The following is a 21425-nucleotide window of genomic DNA, read 5'->3' on the forward strand; positions in this document are numbered from 1 at the left end:
GGCCGGGGGCGGGGGGGGGGGGGAGGGGGAGGGGAGAATCTCCCTCCATCTCCCAGACCCTGAGAAGGGCTGGCACTCCCTCCCCACCTCGGAGCATCCTGAGCCGAGCCCCTCCCCAGCCCCGCCTCTCCCTTCCCCTCCCGGAGCATCCTGAGCCCATCCACCCCTGCCCAAGAGACCATAGTCCAGCCCCAGCCGGCCCGAGGACCTTCTCACCACTCTCCAAAAATCCCAAACCTCGGTATGGAAGCCACTACCGGAGCGCTTCCGGAGACAGAGATCAAGTGCAGTCTCTCACTCTTGCTCCCGGTGTGACCTTGAGCAAGTCCCTTCCCCTTTCCAAGCCTCTCTGTTTCCCTGCTTTTAAAACGGGAGAGGGGGAGTAGCTCTCCAAGTACTGTCCTAGTGCAAACTCCTAGTCTTCTCTATTCTCTTCAATACCCAGAGGGCATTTGCCAAATTATTACCCAAGCTGTGACCTCCCCCCTCTCCCCACCCTTGAGCTCTCTCTCTACCCGAGATTTCCTGGACCCTCAGGTCCTTCCAAACTCTGCCTTTCGATCCCCTCTACCAGCCAGGGATGGAGTTAGAGCTTTCCTGCTGACCAACTGATTGCAGAGCTAGGAGGGAGGGAATGTTGGGGGAAGGGCTGCTGGGTGGATGCTGCTAATCCTGGACTGTTTACCTGTGGCAGGTGCACTGGGAGGCAGGCCATCACCAAACCTGAAAAAATGAGTCAGGGACTCTCAGGGGCCACCCCCTGAAGACTGTTAGATCAATGATGGGCAAGTTCAGTGGAGACTTGACTAAGGATTACAATTCATAAAGCAGAAAAAGGTCATCCGATCTGACCCCCTCCTTTTCTAGAGGAGGAAACAGGCTCAGAGAAGAAAAGGACCTCTCCCCACCCCCCACCCCTCCAGTCCTATGTTTAGTCAGGGGCAGAGCTAGCATTTGAACCAGTCTTCTGAGTGACTCTGAGGTTCTTTCTTCTCCATCCTAACTCTTCCTTAGGCGGTGTGGTGGGACCTATTCATGGGGCCAGCCAGGGCAGGACACTCCTGCCATCACAGGCCCTGACCCAGCCCAGTTCCTTTCCTGCCCCATCTTTGGCCTGCCTTTCCTGCTTCTGCTCCGCCCACCCCCTGGAGAGGGGCCTTTCTTGCTCTTGAGTTCAGGACAGGACCTTGGGGGAGGGGAAAGAAGAGGAGGGGCTGGGCAGCCCACCCCCCACCCCGTGAGAAAAGAGCCCCTCAATCTGTTCTGCTACCTTTGTCCAACTTAGCAGCTGTTTGTTTTGCTTTCTGGGCTGCTCAAGAGTTAAATAGCCTAGCCTTCCTGGCGGCTTTATGTGTCTGAGTACAGGTTCTGAATCACAGCCCTGGAAAATACCTAGTTAGTCATCTAGTCCATCCCCTTCAGCCAGCAAAGGCAGCCCTGGCTCTGGCCCCATCACCAATTCTATACCCAGTTGGCCTTTGAAGGTTGTAGACAGCTTCCCTTTGCTCATTGTGAGCAGAGGGGCAGAACACACACACACACACACACACACACACACACACACACACAGCCAGGGTCACAGATCTTTTGCCTTATCTTCTGTCGAAAACAGACAAAAGTGGTGTGAATGCCTGAGCCCTTCATTATGACCCTCCTACAACCCCAGCCCCTCCTCATCCCATATGGGGCCCTTGTGCATGTGATCCTCTTCTGCTCATGCATCCGTACAATGGCATCCTGTATCTCTCAGGAAAGGGTTCCCCCTGTCCTGTGTGTGTGTGCGTCTGTGTAAAGCCCCTCCCATGTATCCCATGTACATCTGTGTGATGACCCCATGTCCCTTGTGTGTGTGACCTGCACAGATGTACTCACCATCTCGTGTGTGTGTGTGTGTGTGTGTGTGTGTGTGTGTGTGTGTGTGTGTGTGTGTGTGTGTGTGTCTACACTCGGTACCTGCTCCTCCCTGTTTGGGAGCATCTATCCACAATGGCCCTGACCCTTCCATCATTCCACATGCCTCTACATCTGTGCAGCAACTCAGTCCTGTGTGTGTGTCTGTCTGTCTGTCTGTTTCTGTCAGAGACAGAGTGAGAGTGCATGATTGACCTTTGCTGAGAATTCTCCCTGCTTTCATGCATGTGAGATATGGGCGGTCTCGGAACATTTTAGAGAAATCACCTGCTAATGGATTTAAGGAAAAAGCTTGGGGAAAGAGACAAATAATGAAGAGGAGGGCAGGTAATCTTGTTTTTCTCTGCATTGCTCTAGCCTTGGAGCAGCCAGAGGAACCAGGGGCAGCTTCTGGGGCTGCTTGTTTCTGCCTCATATTCACAGCAAAAGGAAATATGGCAGGGATAGCGTAGGTCAAGATGTCAATTCTAGACCTCAGGTGGAAGGACAGATTTTAGGATTGAGAGCTAGAAGAAGCTTTAAAGACTGCCTATCACTCTACAGATAAGGGAAGTAACTTGCCCAAGGTAATACAAGTAGTAAGGAGTAGAGCCAAGATTTCAAGGTAGATCTGCCTCCCAAGTCCAGTGGCCTTTCCCGTCTCCTAGCCCCTATACTGTGCTCTTGTCTTCATCATTATACTCTCTTCCCCTCTCCTCCCATCATGCCATACCCATAGGTGGAAGAGCGGTTCTCCCGGGTGCCTGAACCTGTACAGAAGCGAATCGTTTTCTGGTCTTTTCCCCGAAGCGAGAGGGAGATATGTATGTACTCTTCCCTCGGCTACCAGCCACCCGAAGGCGAGCATGACTCTCGAGTGCCCTTCAATCGTGGGCTGCACCTCCTGCAGACTGGAGCTGTGGACAGAGTACTGCAAGTGGGTGAGTGGCAGGGGCTTTGGGGGGAGGGATGGGACCTTCTTGTCCTTGGCCACCCAAAGGGGAACTACAGAGCCAGGTGAAGGGTTAGGGGAGTAGACTTTGAAAAAAATAGAATGTAAAAAACACTGGGATTGAAGCCTGGACTGCAATCCCAATTTGGCTAATTACTCACATACAACCTTATGCAAGTTTCTGTCCCTTTCTGGGCCTCAGTTTCCATATCTGTGAAAGAAGGTGATTGAATGATTTCTGACAAATCTTTCAATTATAAATCCACTCAGTTTCTTTTTTAAACCCTTACCTTCTGTTTTAGAATTAATATTGTTTATTAGTTCCAAGGCAAAAGAGCATTAAGGGCTAGACAATGCGGGTTGAGTGACTTGCCTGAGATCACACAGCTAAGAAGTGTCTGAGGCTAAATTTGAACCCAAGACCTCCCATCTTTAGTTGGGGCTCTCTATCCACTGAGCCATATAACCGCCTCCTAAAGTCTTATCCTTATCTGGTACTGTAACCTTCTTAGCCTAAAGGGGGGAGATTAAGCAGCCCAAGAAACACAGCCATGTCACTGGCTAATAGGTCAAGTGTTTTATCTCTCCCCACACCCTACAAAAACCCAAGTTGACTCTAGAGTTCCGGGAGCTAATGCACTTTTGCAGAGTGCTTAGGGAACAGGCAAGGGGAATTAGGGGGTAGAGATGTCTCACTTAGAGCCCCACTGGGGAAGAGCAAAGTGGCTATAAGAACTTAGAAAGCCTTTTCCAACACTCCTGCCCCCCAGCACTCACCCTCCCCCCTAAGAATCTGGTTTGAGCAATTAGTTCCTAGAAAATAGATGGAAAAAGAGTTTTTGAGGCAGGTAAGTGGCTCAGTGAGAGTTAGGCCTGAGATAGGAGGTCCTAGTAGGTTCAAGTCTGGCCTCAGATACTAGCTGTGTGACCCTGGCCAGTCACTTAACCCCCACCCCCACCCCCACCCCCACTGCCTATCCTTTACCACTCTTCTGCCTTGGAACCAATACTTAGTATCAATTCTAAGACTAAAGGTAAGGACTTTAAAAAAAAAAAAAAGAAAAGAAAAGAAAAATGAGAGGTTGGTGAGCCCCTAACCTCAGAAAAAGGACGTGGCCAACCAACTGCCCCTTGTCCTTTCCTTCAGCTTTTGGGTACTTCAGACTGACATGGCATACTCTGGGCTCAGGACATAGGCTCTCAGACGCTGCCTTAGTGTTCTTGCCCCCAGATTGATAATTGGTTTCTAGCATATTCCAGCCCATCTGGGAAGTCTGCTAGGGGAAGCAGATTCCCTTGTTTCCGAGGAGCTGTCCCAGGTGGGTTCCTCCCATTCCAGAGCCTGGGCCCAGGCTTAGTTTCTCAGGATCCCAGAGGGTAGGAATAGGCATGCTTATGAAGGAACTGAGAGCTGAAGCTAGTGTCAGTCTTCCCCTTGTTCCAAGAGGGAACTAACCCTTTGGGAGTAGGGTAGGACTAGGGTATGGGGAGCCCTGAGCCTGTCTTGGAGCTATTTCTCTAAAATGAGAGATTTTAGAACTGAAAAGGACCTTAAAAGTCATCTAGCTGAAGCGTGTCTCTCCTTTTAGCAGAGAAGTGATAACTAGAGATAACAGAGAGAGACTGGCATGGCTCATGGGTTGGCTTATTCACTTGTATTCATTTGATATGAGAGAACTTCCAATCGTGGGGAGGGGAAGTTGGTGGTTAGTGATATAGGAAGAAGGAACAAAAGAAGGCAAAGATCTTTTTTTTAAAACCCTTGACTTCAGACTTAGACTCTGTACCTTGTATTGGCCCCAAGACAGAAGTGTAAGGACTAGGAAATGGGAGTGAAGTGACTTGCCCAGGGCCACAGCTTGAACTGGACCTCCCAACTCCAGGCCTCATTCTCTATACACAGAGCTACCTAGTTGCCCCCATGAAGCATTTTTAAAATACCCAGAAGAGAGCAGAAATATCCAGAAGGAAACAATCGGGGCTGTTTTGTTACTAGATTACAAAAACAAATATTTTCCTCAACAAAAAAAAAAACTGTATATAATCACAGTTCTGATACAGTCTTCTTTTCTCTTCTTTGTACATTGAAATGCTTGTGTTAAGTTCATTATAAAAAGAAACTATTAAAAAAAAAAAAGAAGTTACCTATCGATGAGAAAACAGCCAGGGGGAGATGATATGAGGTAGAAGAGAGCAGCATTAGAGGCTCAACCAGGTGGGGTCCTCAGTGTTAGAAAGCCTGGCTTGGGGTAGGGGCAGCTCCTCTGCCCATGTTCATGGAACAGGCAACACCTTCTGGCCTGCATAGCCCTAACTTATCCCTTCCCCCCTAACTGGAGCCTTACGTAGCCTGAATAGCTGGTTAAGGCTGGAGAGATCGAGCACCAGAGCCTTTGTTGGTTAGGATCTGAGTCTTTGAGCCCCAAGAGGAAGGGCCACAGCATAGAACCAGAATTTTTAAAAGTGGAAGGAACCTTAGAGATCATCTGGTTGGGCTTTGTCAGATGAAGAAACAGAGGCTCAGAGGTTTGACCACACAACTGGTGAGTAGCAGAGTTCCAGGTCTATGTCAGGGGGGGAGTCTCCATGGGCAGGGTTGGAGCCTGGCCCTAAGGAAAGGGGACAGCCTAGACCTCACCCCTAATCATCTTGCAACCTTCCTGCCCCCTCATTGCCCTTGACTCACCACACCAGCTGCTTCCTCTCTTCCTGCCTGCCACCCAAGCTGGCTGTGGGGCCCTTGGGGTTAATGAGTATTTGTTGGGTGTTTGGGGATCTGGGAATAAGAGAGGAGCACAGCATGAGGGTAGCCAGGACCTAGTGGTCATTAGCATTTATTAGTGGTATTCCTCGCCTGGTCCTAGTGACCTCAGGAAACTGGGACTGTGCCAGGGTAGCCAGGCCAGGACAGGACCTTCCCTTCCCCCCTCCCATGAGGGTTAATTAGTCTGACCTGGCTTAACCTAATGAGGCCTACAATGCTGTCAGGAGGCAGAATAAACCTGCTTGATGAGGTCCTCCACCCTGACCACCCACATCATGTTGGGCCATGGGCTGGGGAGGAGGGGAGAAGGTGTGTAAGTGCTGGCGTCACAGGCCAGCAGGCCTGGCCTAGGCAGGGGAAAGTGGGCTTCTGGAGCATTAGAAAGGCAGGACCCTGGGCTTCTCTCCCACACCTCCGTCCCTGGGGCCACTGACTGACTGTTAACTGATGACCAAGAGAGCCACTACATTTTAGAGGAAAGAGCTATAGTCCAGGCCCTTCCCCCAGCCTGTGGTAGCATGTGGGACTGTGGAAAGATTCTAGATTCAGAGAACCCAACCCTTAGCTTCTTTTCCTCAGTATAAAGCAAGAGGCCTCACTACATCATCTCTTGGCCCCTTTTGAGAGCTGATGTTTCTGGGCTTCTTCAAGGGACAGCCTGGTATCACAGAGCCCTGGGGAGGAATGACCTGGGTCAGTCCTTTCCACTCTCTGGGTGTCCATTTAACCCTTTGTGGAGGATGGGGGCTGGACCCCCCTCCTAAGGTCTTTCCAGCTCCTCCATTTGCTCCTTTCATCAAGGCTCACCATCCCGCTTGGTCACGTCTCTGTTTATTGGCTCTCTCCCTCCCAAGGCTTCCACCTGAGCGGCAATGTGACGGAGCCCGCCGGCCCCAGCGAACCTGAGCGTCTCTACCACGTGTCCATCAGCTTCGACAGATGCAAGATCACCTCCGTGAGCTGCGGCTGTGACAACCGTGATCTCTTCTACTGCGCCCATGTGGTGGCGCTGTCCCTGCACCGCATCCGCCATGCCCGCCAGGTGGAGCTGCGGCTGCCCATCTCGGAAACCTTGTCCCAGATGAACAGGGACCAGCTGCAGAAGTTCGTGCAGTACCTGATCAGTGCCCACCACACCGAGGTGCTGCCTACTGCCCAGCGCTTGGCAGACGAGATCCTCTTCCTAGGCTCCGAGATCAACCGCGTCCATGGTGAGGGGCCCGGGCTGGGCAAAAACCCTGGGTCAGGGTCACTAGGCCTACGAGGCTTAGGATGGAACTTGGGGCAGCAGGGAAGAGAGCTCTGCTGAGGGGGAAGGGAGGAGCCAGAGGGAAGTGGAGGCCTTTTTGTGTTGGCCGTTCTGTGCCAGTGTTCTGAGCGATAGAGCATGGAGGGAGACCCGGTGTGCTGGATGACAGGCCACAGCTAAGAAGATGAAATTCAATAGGAACAAATGTAAAGTCTTACACTGGGGTCCAAAAAATCAGTGTGTCTGAAAGAGAGCTCATGATCTTGGGGGACTGCAAGCTTCACATGAGTTGGCAGCCCACAAAAGCTAATGTGGTTGGTTGTGGGCTGCATAGAGGCAGCATTAGCAGTGGGCACTGAGAAAGGGCTCTTCTGCATCTTGTGTCTGGTGTTCAGCTCTGAGCACCAATCTTAGCAAAGACATTGGTCAATTCGAGAGTGTCCAGAAGAGAGGGAAGGTCTGGAGGCTATGCCCACAGAAAAGGCTTGGAGCAGAGGGAGGGACCCCCTTCACTCCCTGGCTGCTGGGTTTGAGTGTCTGATGGGCTGTCCAGTAGGAGTGGGATTAGACACGTTCTCTTGGACTCCAAAACAAAGCTTTGGATAGCTGAGGCAAGGGCCAGTTTAGACTTGATGTCAGAAAAAAACTTCCTAAGAATTAGAACATCCTGAAGTGGCTTGGGAATCCTTGGGAGGAAGTGGGCTACCCCAGCTGGAGGGCCACTTGGCAATGTGTGGTATTGGGAGTTCTTTGGAGGCCAGGACTAGGGCCCAATGAGCCCCCCAAGCATTTTAGGTGCCTACTGCCTGCCAGGGACAAGGAATACTAAAACACACATCAGACCTCAGGGTTCAAGGAGCTTAATTCTGTAGAATGAGATACTGTAATACACAGATAGATGCAAAATCAACCCAAGGTAATTGAGGGCAGGAGAGAGGCAGCTGAGAGCCTCTAAAGTTCCTTCTGCCTCCAAAATTCTGTCACTGCCAGGGAGGGAAGGAGGCAGTGTTGGGGCTCTCTTTGGGGAGAAGTGTGGGTGTCTATGGCACGTGGCTCTGGGATGCTGTGAGGCCCATGGATGGAGGTGTCTGATGGAGAGGGGTGTGAGGAAGTTCTGGGTCGGTCTATAGATGGAAGTATGGCTCTCTGAAGGGAAGAGGTGTTAGGTGCGTGTCTGAGAGGAGATCCTGGGCTTCTCTGGGTATGGAGGAGGAGTCGGGGGTGTATATGAGTCATGGGCACATATCCCTGGGGGCACTGAGTCAGGGCCCCATAGGTGGCTGCTGCTGCTTCAGCTCGACCCCCCTCCCCATCCCAGGAGCTCCTGACCCCACAGCCGGTGCCGGCATTGAAGATGCCAACTGCTGGCACCTGGATGAGGAGCAGATCCAGGAACAGGTCAAGCAGCTACTCTCCAACGGTGGCTACTACGGTGCTAGCAAACAGCTGCAGTCTATGTTCAATAAGGTGATCACTGGAGGGGGACTGGGACCCAGGGCAGCAGGAAGGGGGCACTAAGGAGGGAAGAAAGATGCCAGGCCCTGCCTCTGACTCCACACACTCCTGGCCCAGGTGCGGGAAATGCTGCGAATGCGGGACTCCAATGGAGCCAGGATGCTGATCCTCATGACACAGCAGTTCCTGGAAGACCCCCGACTGGCCCTTTGGCGGCAGCAGGGTGCAGGCATGACCGACAAATGCCGACAGCTGTGGGATGAGTTAGGTGAGTCCTGAGGGGCCTCAGAGCCCACCCCTGCCCCACCCCAGTGGCTGCCCAGTTCTGCCTACCTCTCTCCTTTCTTCCTTCCTGGCAGGAGCCCTTTGGGTATGTGTGGTGCTGAGTCCCCATTGCCGACCCGAGGAGCGGACGGGCTGGCTCCAGCAGCTGAAACAGTGGGATGAGTTGAGCGTGTGCCCCCTAGAAGAAGGCAACTACTCCTTCGAGGGGGTTTCTGGGCCATCCCTGCAGTCAAGCTCTCCCCCACGGCCAGGTAGGGCCACCCCACATGGCGTAGGGCCGTGTTGCCAGCTGGACCCTTCTTGCCACTTTGCAGAGCCTGGTTTTCCCATGCAGGGTGGAGGGTGGAGCTAGGAGCCAAGCTCATGACATCTCCAGCCCTTGGTCTCAGGGGGATGCACATTGCATCTCTGAGGGCAGTGGTGACTTGAGCTCATCATGGCGCCTCCTCCTAGCCTGGCCATGGGCTGACCTCCGCCATGTCTCTCGGCACAGCAGCAACTCGCCACACGGTTTTTGGACGCGCCCTGCAAGCTGGGGAGCTACGCTGGGGGGACCCTCACCTCCAGAAGATCCTGGCCAGCGACTACTATGCTCCAGGCCTCAAGACTAGTGGTGGCAGTGGGAGCGACAAGCTGAGCTTCGACCCACAGGGCCGCCCCCTCTGGCTAGGCGAGCCCTTCCCCACCGCCTGCGCCCGTGTGGATGCCCTGCGCTCCCATGGCTATCCCCGGGAAGCCCTGCGCCTGGCATGTGCCGTGGTCCACACCTTGAGGTTGCAGCGGCGCCATCAGCTGGAGAGCTATAAGCAGCAGAAGAAAGGTGGGTAAGGCCAAGCTCAGGGGATGGTTCATCCCCAGGACAGGGCAAGGTTGGGTCAGAAGAGACCAATAAGGCCTGTACATGGCTGCCATATTCGTGAAGAAAGTGTTACGGCCGAATGAATTTCCATTGTCACTCTAGGACCCACAGCTAGAGCAGAAAGGACCTCAAGGCCATCTGATCCAACCCTCATCTTTTACAGAGGAGGAGACTGAGGATCAGGGAAGGGAAGCTAGTAAACAACAGAGGCAAGATTTGAACCCAGGCCTTCTGACTCCAGAACAAGTTCTCTTTCCAACACACTATGTTACTGCCCACCTTTTTTTTTATCAAGGATAATGAGAACTCAGAGCATACCTGTAGTGCTTTTCCCCCATCAAGCTTGTAGTAGCCCAGGAAATCAGTCAGTAAGCACTTATTAAGCACCCACTGTATGCCTGATGTGGCAGATATAAAGACTAGTAAGATGGGTCCTGCGCTCAAGGAGCTTATATTCTTCTATTGGGGTGACAACACATAACATCTAGTTCTTAAAAAAGAAATGCCGGCTAATTAATGGGAGCGGCACTAAGAGCTCAAGGGATGAAGGGTAGAGGGCCACACTAGTGCTAGGCTCTGGAAAAATGAGGGATTCCAAGAAGAGAGTGCACTCCAAGCATGGGTGATGGCCCAGGCAACATCATGGCGACTGTCAATCGAATGTTGTGTGCAAGGGGTAGAAAGGAGGCCAGTTTGCTGGGCTATCATGTGGGAAAGAGGGCATTAGATTGTAGTGAAAAGAACATGGCACCTAGAGTTGGAAGGAAGTGGATTCAACTCCTGCCTCTGACACTTTACCACCATGTGATGCTGTTCAAGTTGTGTAGGCCCCTGAGCCTGTTTCCCCATTAATAGAATGGGAATAATAGCAGCACTAACAGGGCTATTTTTAGAGTCATTGAAGAGCATGGATAACAAGGGCTTTACAAACACCAAAGCTCCCACGTAAATGCCAGCAATAATTACTGTTATTTGGATTATCCTTATTTTACAGGTGTGAACATTAGAAAAGGGAATTTACTTGTCCAATTCAGAGCCCAGGTCTTAAACCAGGCTTTCCTCCCGAGTTCTGCCCATTCCACTCTCCTGTCTTTCATTAACCTATTCAGGGATCCCAGCCCTGGCTCCAGTCTGAATTTAGGGATGGGAGAGCAGGACCAGGGAAGGGCATCATTCCTGTCTTCCCCCAAAGAGCTCACAGCCTACTTCAAGAGAAGACAAAAAGTTGCCCAGTGATACTAGCATGCACTAGTGACTAAATAGTGTGTTGGCCTTCAGAACTTGAAGAGTGGAGGTGCTAGAGTGGAAAGAAACCTGGACTTAGAGCAAAAGGATCTAGGTGTAAGGCTAGACTCTGCTGCTTCCACCTGTGTGGCCTGGGGCAAGACCTTCCCTTTGCTAGATCTCAGCTTCCTCCACTGTGAAATGAGGGGACCGGACTAGATAGCCATCTAAGTCCCTAAAGAGGATTTGGGGGAGAGTCATAAAGAGATAACCATGAAGGCTGATTGGGGAAACCATCAGGATTTAAGCTAGAAAATAGAAGCCCTGGGGATCATGTGATCTTTCTTAAAAATATTTGAAGAGCTAGCATATGGGGAACATAGGTTTGTTCTTCTGAGCCTCAGCAGGCTAAATTGGGGCAGTAAGGGGGAGCTGCTAAGGCACAAAGACCTCTACTTCTTGTAAGACAGAGCATCCTTTGAGCAAGAGGATAGTGTGTTCTCCCACTGAAGGGGTTAGCCATGTTCTAGAGCAGATTCCTGTTGGGGTAGAAGTCGGGTCAGATGTCCTCCCAAGTCCTTGCTGACTCCACCCCTAAAACCTGTGGTCCTATGTTTATGGGGGCCTCAGATACTAGCTCAGGGGTTGGACTTGATCCTGGTGGAATATTACCAGAAATGCCAGTTACATTGGCATCTACAGTTAACAGCAAGGGGAAGAAGGGAACCCAGAAAAAGGATGGTTTAGAGGAGAGAAAGACCCAGAAGAGAGCATCACCACAAACTTACAAGGATGAACAAGTTGAGGGTGATTCATCTGTGTCATAGCAAAATGAGGGAGAGGCAGAGTGTGGAGGCAAAACCCATTGGGTACCACCTTTGAGAGAGCAGGTCCTGGAGGTTACTTCTGCCGAAAGACAGGGCCAGGGATCTTGGTCACTGGAAATCTGGGAGAGAAAGCTAAGTCTTCTGATGACACTCTGCTCTCTCCTCTCCAGAGCTGCTCCAGAAAGGCTCCACCAGCATCACCAATGTGGAAGGCTGGGTGGGCCACCCCTTAGAGCCCATCAGCTGCCTTTGCAGGGCCTTCCTGGAAGCCTGTCGTGTAGAGGATCAGGGTCTTGGGCTTTATCCAGGTAAGGAGAACAAGCAGAGAAGAGGGGTTGAAAGTGTGGGGACCAAACAGCAGGGCCAAGTCTTGGAAGGATCCAGCTTCCATATGGGCCAGGGAGAGGCTGGAAAACTGAACTGAATATCCAAGGGATGTTTGGTCCCTCTAATACTGACCCAGGTCCCCAAAGGGAAATGGAAGAGGGCCTTTTGGAGAGAGGGCTCTGTCCCTAGGGAGGAGGTAAGGAAGAGGCAGAGGAGCCCCTAGTGGGGCAGGCCAGAGCCGGGGAGGCTGAATAATTGGCTTCTACACAGACCCAGCCTCTGAGAAGCGGAAATCCACCTACCAGCATGTGATGGTCCCTGGCAACCCTGGTGAATCCTACTTGGCCCTGGCCCTGGAGGTGGCACTGCTGGGACTCGGGCAGCAGCGAGCCATGCCTGAGGGGCTCTATGCTCAGGACAAGGTCGTCCGCAGCGAGGAGCAGCTCCTGGCCCTGCTGGATGAGGTGCAACTGGACGAGAGGCTGGTACAAGGGCTACGCAAGCAGGCAGCCCTGCTGCTGGAGGGTGAGAGCATCAGAGGCCTTGCTGTCCTGGCCTACTTCGCTCTGGAGGAATCCCCAACCCCCAAACAGGAGGGAGCCCACTCTGCCCTGCCCACAGCAAACATCCCCTCAGAAGTCACAGAAAGCATACACTATCCCTCAACAGAGCTTAGCTGCATGACCTTGGGCAAGTCTCTTAACCCTAATTGCCCAACCCTTGCCAACCTTCTGCATTGATGATGCTAGTAGAGCCTTTCTGGAGCAGTTTTGTAAAGGAGAGGTATTCAGGAAAGACTATTTCTCTTCCTAAACATCTCCAGGCAAGAGATCTCAAAGTACCAAATAGGAATATGGAAAATTAGGTCCTTTTTAACATCCAAAGGGAGGAAGGAAAAGTCTGAGTCCCAGAAGGGGATCTTATTTCCCTGTGTTACCTACCCATGTTTATCCCACACTGAACAATGTTTTCCCATTAGGGGGACCCTTCAGTGGCTTTGGGGAAGTGTTATTCCGAGAGAGCGTACCCATGCACACTTTTGCCCGCTTCCTCTTCACGGCCCTGCTGCCCCATGACCCTGACCTGGCTTATCGGCTTGCTCTCCGTGCCATGAGGTAGGTACCTTGGGGGGCCAGGCTCTGATCACCCTTCCTCCCCTGCCAGGGAGCAGTAGAGTGGGGATGTGGCTCCTTCAGCCCCCATTCAGCAGCTCCCCCTGATGCTGAAAATTCATTCAGTTCAGACACTGTACATGCCTAGGCTCAAACCTCAGTTCTACCAGCATGCATTAAACACCTACTCTGTGTAAAGGTTCAATGTCAAGGGGCAACTAGGTGACTCAGGGGATAGAGACCAGGCCTGAAGATGGGGGGTCCTGGGTTTAAAACTGGCCTCAGACACTTCCTAGCTGTGTGACCCTGTGCGAGTCACTTAATCCCCATTGCCGAGCCCTTAGTTCTTCTGCCTTGGGACCAATACACAATATTGATTCTATGACAGAAGGTAAGGGTTTTTAATAATTAAAGAAAAATTTTTTTAAAGATTCTTTGCCAAGGCCCTCAATTACAAAGATAAAAACAAAAGGCCCTCCCCAAAGGTCACAAACATAAGGTAATTGGAGGAGGGAGAGAGCACTGAAAAGTTGGGGGATGAGAATGGACCTCACATCAAAGCTGAAGCTTGAATGAAGCCAAGAATTCCATGAGATGGAGGTGAGGGGAATGCCAGACAGGGCAGATGAAATCATCTTCTTCCTTTCTGTTTGGAAGCTCCAAGACAGCAGGAGGAGGTCTCCCAGGTTCAGAGAAGGGATAGGAGGCCAGTTTGGCTGGAGTATTGATCAGGTTCATGAAGGCAAACAGTAGGAAAGAAGCCTGAAGGAGGGATGGGAGCCAGCTTGGGTCACACTTGAGTTTCCTAATGGAGTTGGTATAAGGAGAGGACTGGGTCTATCTTAAAGCCTCAAGAGCCTGGAGTTACTGATGCTGCTGATGCTCTCACCCAGTCGGGCAAGTGGCCTGCCCGTGGCCTAGCTGATGGCTGTCCTCCAGCCACCCAGCCTGACAACAGATTCTGTTCTCGGTCACCTTTGTTCTTTGCTTCCAGGGCGTGAGTGTAGTCTCACTAAATTCTTCAGCTTGGCTTTGAGAGCTTTGAGAGCTTTGAGAGCTCTCCATGGTCTGGCTCCTCCTACCTCCCAGACTACCAGCTCTGGGAAACTGGACAAGCCACTTAACCTCAGCCTCAGTTCACTCATCTGTAAATGAGAAAGTTGGGCTCTAATGTTCTTTCCAACAATGAACCTGTGAATGTATGATTCTGAGATCCTGCAGCCTCCCTCCTTGGCCCACCCTCACTCATCCACTCAACTGACAAAGCTTTACTGGATTGTCATAGGTCTGGTTTTGTGTCCAGCACTAAGAGAAAGATGAGAGAGGAGAAAGCATGCACCAGGCTTAGTATTAGTTGATCTGGGTTCAAATCCAAGCCTTCCAGGTGTGTAATTAGAATTTTGTACCCCGTGTTTTTCCAGAATCCCACTTTCGTCCTCATGTTATGTCCTTAAGTTTAGAAGATAAAGTTTCTGTAACCCTACCTCCTCGCTCTCTTCTGATAATTGCAATTGGGGAAAACTTCTCTTTACTCAGGTTCTTTCTATTTCCTCTACTTCAAGTGATTACTAATAAATCTTGTAAAATATAATGCTTGGAGTTAGTGGAGATTAATTTTAATCTTAAACAGGTCCAAAATACTTTTTGTCCCTCAAACTCAGCACTACCTCTCCTTTCTCCATGTTGATGTTCAGACTGTGCCCTCATGAAATGGGGTTGCCTGCAGTCCACTACCTCCTAACCTCTGCCTCTTAGAAGTTCTAGCTTCGGGGGCCCTGGGTAGCACAGTGGGTAGAGCAACAGGCCTGGAGTCACAAAATCCTGGGGCTCATATCTGGCCTCAGCCCCTTCCTAGCTGTATAACCCAGAGCAAGTGACTTAACCCCAGTTGCCTAGCCCTTACCTCTCTTCTGTCTTAGAGTTGATATTGACAGAAGGTAAGGATTTTATTTTAAAAAGAAGTTCTTTGTAGCTTTCTTCAAGGCTCAGATCATGCACCACCTCCTGGGTTGGTTTCCTTGATCCCACTGCCTGTAGCAGCTCTCTCCCTTCTCCAGTTATCTTAGACATACCTGTCTGTCCTGTGTTACATCCCTCCTCTGGTAAGCCTCAATTTAACAAAACTTGGAGAGACCAGAAACTCCAATGAAGAGCCCACGAGAGTCACTGAGCCTCAGGTGCCCCCTCTGCCTGACTCAGCACGGAGCTTCTCCCTCATTTCCCACCTTACTCCACCCTCCAGGCTCCCTGTGCTTGAGACAGTGCTGCCTGCTGGGGACCTTCTCCACCACAATCCGCTGGACTCTATGATGACCAACCGCTTTCCCCGCTGGTTCATCCTCGGTCACCTGGAGACCCGCCAATGTGAGCTGGCTTCTACCATGCTAACAGCCGCTAAAGGTAAGGGCTTCAGGGTACTAGGGAGAAACCACCCAGAGGCCAGGGATGGGGCAGTTATCCCCAGTCTCCCCCAGGTCCTGATAGAATACATACATGGCACAGCAAACCCTTGCATGCTCACTAGAGGCATATGGGTACACCTGGGCCCCTCAGGGCTCAGCCCCTATTACTCATGCCTGCCCACAGGGGACCCTAAGTGGCTGCACACAGTTCTGGGCTCCATCCAGCAAAATATCCACTCTCCGGCCCTGCTCTTCAAACTGGCCCAAGATGCCTGCAAGACAGCCACGCCAGCCAATGCGCCCCCAGACACCACCCTGCTCAACATCTCCCTGGAGCTGGGCCTGCAGGTGAGGGGCTGGCAGTGGGGGCTGGGGGGGGGGATGTGGGCAAAGCTCTCCTCACAGGAGTGTTGGCCTTTTTCATGACCCTCACCCTCTTCTTCTCCCCCTTGTTCCTGGGGCTCAGGTGATGCGGATGACTCTGAACACTGTGACGTGGCGCCGCAGAGAGATGGTGCGCTGGCTCGTCAGCTGTGCCACAGAGATTGGTAAGGGCCGGCCCCATCCCCTGCCTGGCATAAATCAACCCCAAAGAGCAGACTGGTTGGTGAAACCAGCCCAGTTATTGCTGATGCTTCCCTCATAGCCATTCCTTAGAGACCTGGCACCTGGGGTAGTTGGGAACAAGAAGAGGCCTAGTTCTTGCTTAAGATTCCTTTGGGAAGATGGGAGTGCTGCATTGGGAACGGTGGCCCAGGCAGGCCGCAGGAGCCCAGAGAGGCAAAGGACGGGGCTGGCAGGAGGCTGGAATCCCACCTCCACTCTTTGTAGCTGCCTGACTTCAGGCACGTCCCTTCTTGCATCAAGAGAATGAGGGCGCTTCCCAGGCACTCTCTAAGGACCTTCTCAGTCCCGAGTCCCGTGGCTGTGACCTCGTTCATTGATCAGATCCTAGGCTACAGGGGAGATTTCACTCACGAGGTGGGACCCAGTGTGGGTCTTGGCACGTCAGTAGGGTTCCCAGGGCTGGAAATGAGGAAGGAGGACAAAGCCGTCAGGGGAATGGCATGAGGAAAGGCCCCAGAGGTGAGGGTGAACCCAGCCTGTGGGTCAGGGAGTGAGGCGATCAGACTGGATGCCTCGGGGCTGCTGTGTTGGAGAGGAGTGGTAGGAGGTAGGCGAGGGCAAGGCGAGATTCCAGAAAGCCCTCCATGCCAAAGGTGGGGAGACGGCTTGCTGGCTCCCTCTGCATCCTATCGTTCTTCTCCCTCTTCTGCTGAGACTCAAAGGGAGAGGGAGGGTAGAGGGCAGGAGGGAGAGCTCCCAGACCTCAGTTGTCTGTCCCGTGAGGGCACAGGACACACCGGAGGCTGCTGCCTCTACAATTCCTGCCACCTTTTCCCAAAGAGCCTTTCAAGCCCAGACCTGTCCCCTGGGCTCCAGCCCGCCCAGGCCTGTCTCCCCCCACCCCAGCCCCTGGGCAGCTGAGGCCAGGGCAGCCCAGTCGCTTCCTCGTCCTGCCCTCACTTGCTCACTGACTTTCTGTTGAAACATGGGTTTCGGGGTTGGTTTCTGTCCCCGGCCTAACCGGGCCGCCCTCACCAGTGGGAACCACTCCAGGCCCCTGTCGAGAGCAGCTTATTGCTGAGAGGGTGTGGGTGGGGCCCTCCAGCCCCTTGTAGGTGACTCCCTGTGTTTTCAGTAGCAAGAGCAGAGCAGGACAGGACAGGACAGGAAGCCATCCCTGGGCTCCTGAACTGGCTTTGACCTGATTCCTCCCTCTCTGAGCCAGGACCAGCCATTCTCCCCTCCTTAGCATTTTCGTGTTTACAAAGCATGTTCCCCACAGCAGCCCTGCAGGTCAGGGAGCTGAGATGCCATCTTCTCCATTGTGTGGGTGAGGAAATGAAGGCTCAGAGAAACAAGAGGTTTATTGGCCCAGGCTTCCCTAGTGGTCAGGGTTTGAACTCCAGTCTCTTGACATGAAGTCCATTCTTTCCCCAAGCCCCTGACCCTTCCCAGTCCCAGGCCCAGCTGGGCAGGCTTGGCCCCAGTGCCTCACTGCTGCCTTCCCCATAGGTGCACAGGCCCTGATGAACATCATGCAGAACTGGTACTCCCTCTTCACACCCATCGAAGCCACCACGATCGTAGCGGTGACAGGCACCACCCACGCCACCCTCCTGCGCCTTCACCTGGACTTTGCCCGTCGGGAGGAGCTGTGTGGCTGTGCCAGGACGCTGGCCCTTCAGTGTGCCATGAAGGACCCCCAGAACTGTGCCCTTCCTGCTCTGACCCTCTGTGAGAAGAACCACGCGGCCTTTGAGGCGGCCTACCAAATCGTCCTGGACGCAGCGGCGGGCGGCATGGGCCACTCCCACCTCTTCACCGTGGCCCGCTACATGGAGCACCGGGGCCTGCCGCTACGAGCCTACAAGCTGGCCACGCTGGCGCTGACCCACCTGAGCATCGCCTTCAACCAAGACAGCCACCCAGCCGTCAATGATGTGCTGTGGGCCTGCTCCCTGAGCCACTCCCTGGGCCGCAACGAGCTGTCGGCCATCGTCCCCCTGATCATCCAGAGCGTGCAGTGTGCGCCCATGCTCGCCGACATACTGCACCGCTGGACCCTGAGCTCTCCCGGCCTCGGCCCTCTGGGGGGTCGCCGGGGGGCTGGCGCTGCCAAGCCCCTGGCCACAGACCGGGCCCCCCTGTGCCAGCTGCTGGATGCAGCTGTGGCCGCCTATGTCACCACCACCCACTCTCGACTGACACATATCAGCCCGCGGCATTACGGCGAGTTCATCGAGTTCCTAGGTAAAGCCCGGGAGACCTTCCTCTTGGCTCCTGACGGCCACTTGCAGTTTGCCCAGTTCCTCGACAACCTCAAACAGACCTACAAAGGGAAGAAAAAGCTTATGCTTCTGGTCCGGGAGCGCTTTGGCTGAGGGGCTGCGGGGCCTGGGAGGGAAGCCTCCTCCCCCGAGAGCCACTTCCCACTTCTCCCCTCCCCTTGCCGGGCTGGGCCCCAGGCACAGGATGAAGATTTCGAGTGTTTAATTTATACGTGCGTACGGCAGGGGCTTGCACACCTCCCCACGCAATCAGCATTTCAGTATTAGGTTAGAAACCGTCCGGAGCGGTTCTGAAGGATTAGGAGGATGGGGGGTGGTCCCCGGGCATGAAGTCAGGGAGGAGAGCGGAGCCCTGGCCTCTCCTCCCCCAGCCCCCAACAGCCCCCTCCTCTCCAGGGTGCCGGCACGGACCCCAGAATGAGAAGCCATACCCGGCCTCCCAAGGCCTGACCCACTAAGACCAGGACAGCCGAGGGGGGGGGTGGCCAAGGGGAAGGGCTATTACGAAAACCCCTTGGTCGCTGCCTAGGGCAGATCCCAGATTGGAGGCTGGGCTTCTTGAACCCTGTAGAACTAGCTGGGGTGGGGATAGCCCTGCATGCCAGCTTTCCCCTCTGAACCAGACCTTGAAGGAAATGTAGCAGACCCAACCGCTCTGGGCTTGAGGTCTTTAATTATCCACGAACGGCATGTGAAGTCCACACACACACCCGCATCCTGTCTTCCCCCTCCCCGACACATACCCACACATCTTCCTTGGCCCAGACCTTGGATCTCTCCACCTCCAACACTCCCCGTGGAAATATGGGCCTGTCCCATGGTCTGTGGCCCTTTACCCCTCTGCCCTGCCCCTGGGGGGGGCGAGAGACAGAGCCGCTCTCCTTTGGCTTTCCCTTCCTCTCCCCTCCAGAAGCACCCGGCCCTACCCCTGCCCAGTGAAGGATTCTTGTTGACTTTTTAAGGGAGAGGAATGCCCTCCTCCACCTAGCCCCATGGCCTGGGCTTTATACCTCACCTCCCCTGGCTCTGCCTGGGGTCCAGGGGCCCCAGGTAGGAAAGGGGAGCACACTCCCACTCACTGCCCAGCCATGGGGACTTCCATGGAGCATTGTCCCCTATCTTGCCTTTGGGAAAGGGAGGCTTTCCGGGGGGGGCTCCTTGCTGCAGCTCCCATCCCTGGAGAGGACTGAGACAACTTAGTCACAACTCACCCTCCACCCCCAACCTGCCCGTCACTGGACAACCTCAACTCAGGAACACAAGCAGAGCCTAAGTGCTCTTGCTTAAATCGATTTTTGGGAAGATAGATGTCAGAGAGACAGGAAACTCCCTCCCTCACCCCATATTCTTAATATATACGGGAAGGAAAAGCTCCAGTCATGTGGCATTCTCCCCTATCCTCCCCCCAAGTGTTTTCCTTAACTGGGGCATGTTTTTGTTGTGTTTGCCCCCTTGTGAGTCCCTCCATCTGTTGTCTGTCCATGTGGCAGGAGAAGGGGCCGAGGCAGCTGCACAGCCAGACCCCCTACCTCCGCATGCCCCCAGCTCACCTCACCTTTTCTTATATATTAAGAGGAAAGATCATGTAATTTTGTAATTTTTTTCTATTTATTGAACCGTTTATTGTATTTTTCCTTTTTTTTAAAGATCAAACACAAATAATAGCCTGGTTTTGGTTGTGTTTTTTTACACATGAGAGCAAGTGGTGGGGAGGGGAATAGATGTGCCTCTGGAGGGCGAGTGCCAGCTATGAAAGTTAACTTAAAAAAAGATGTGAGGTCAAATTCAGTGTGAGCCCCTAATCATGGCAACCCAAAGAGATCTTGCCATCTTGAATTTGTAAAAGAGGTGTCCAGCCATCAAATCCACCCCCGTTTGGAGTCCTGAATTCACCCCGGGGGAGGACATGGACACTCTGGAGCATCCCAGTGGAGGTAGCTCAGTGTAACAGTCAGAACAATGGCATTGGAATTGGCAAGGAGAATCAAGGCCAAAGGGTGGGGACTGACCCATTCTGGACCTTGGTTTCTTTCTCTGTAAAATAATAGTTTTGAAGTAGGTGATCTCTAAAATTCCTTCCTGCTTCAAATCCTAAAACCCTAGGAAGAATTCCAGGATAAGGAGAGAGCACCACAGAAGGCTCCATTGAAGGAACAGGGGCTTTTTAGCCTGGGAAAGACTGGAGGGGAGACATGATGAATGTCAGCTCTCTGAAGAAAAAGAATTCGATTTGTTCTTGGCTTCAGGGAGTAAAAACTAGAAGCAGTAGAGGGAGGGGTAAGTTTCACGGAGATGTAAGAGATATAAAGGGAAACTTTCTAATAATCGGAGCTGTTACAAAGTAAAAGAGTGAGTTTCCGAAATCACTGATAGTAAAGCAAGGGCTACATGACAAATTGTTGATGTTGAGGAGGTTTCCGGGATTGTTAAAGTACTGATCAAGGAAGAAGTAGCTCATTGGAGTGCCACCAGGAACTGTTAGAAGATAAAGTTGAGAGTCTGATAGGTGAAGCCAGGTGCAGCTTGGTGTTTGAAGGCTTGCCGGTATGTTTAGGTCTCTGCTGTGGATAGAAGATGGAGAGGACATTTGGCCAACCTGCCATTTGGGTGAGATAGTGGTCTGAAGTCATCTACTCCCTCCTTCGTCCCTGATAAGTCTGACCTTTTTGAAGATGCCCAAGGCAGCCTATTTCAGCTCTCAATATTTGGCATCTCCCCCCACCCACCCACCCATCCATCGTCAAGCTGATTTCTGCCTTCCTGTAACTTTCTACTCCAAGCAAGCTAAGCCTAATCTCTTCTACAGGATGGCTGCCAAGGTCTGCCCCACCCCCCCCCCCCATCCTTAAATCCACTGGCCCAAGCATCTCTAATTTCTAAAAGTGATGCTCAAGTGACATGGTGTCAAAGCCTTTCCCTGTACTAGTCTCAATGATGTCCCGGTTATCAACATTTTTTCTAAGAGGTGTCCCCAAACTGAAGACAGTATTCCAAATGGGGGTCTGGCCAGGGCAGGTGGTAGCAAGACTGTCTCAGGCTCCTTCATCCCAATCCGTGGCAAGGTACCAGGCATGTGCAAGGCGACAAATCAGCGGTCATGTTCCCTTTGGAGTGGCCCAAGCCAAGTAGGCTGGATTCTGCCTCATGCCTCCTACTGTAGAACAATCCAACAATAGATCCTCTCTTCCAAAGATGGGTCCCCTGTATGCTGAGGAGAGCCGGGC

General features: G+C 52.7%; 1 protein-coding gene across 1 annotated transcript; it reads left to right on the plus strand.

Annotated features, from left to right (window-relative positions):
• The first annotated feature begins 243 nt into the window (after positions 1–243).
• On the plus strand, positions 244–20824 carry ZSWIM4 (zinc finger SWIM-type containing 4). The gene is made up of 14 exons (XM_044685090.1): positions 244–309; positions 2630–2831; positions 6461–6817; positions 8174–8322; positions 8428–8578; positions 8670–8846; positions 9089–9415; positions 11676–11813; positions 12103–12357; positions 12812–12947; positions 15187–15344; positions 15531–15694; positions 15813–15894; positions 17426–20824. Exons 1-14 carry the CDS (start codon positions 244–246, stop codon positions 18292–18294), a joined length of 3231 nt encoding a protein of 1076 aa, XP_044541025.1. The 3' UTR covers positions 18295–20824.
• The last annotated feature ends 601 nt before the right edge of the window (positions 20825–21425 follow it).

This window comes from Gracilinanus agilis, chromosome 1, assembly GCF_016433145.1.
Source record: "Gracilinanus agilis isolate LMUSP501 chromosome 1, AgileGrace, whole genome shotgun sequence".
Taxonomy (NCBI): domain Eukaryota; kingdom Metazoa; phylum Chordata; class Mammalia; order Didelphimorphia; family Didelphidae; genus Gracilinanus; species Gracilinanus agilis.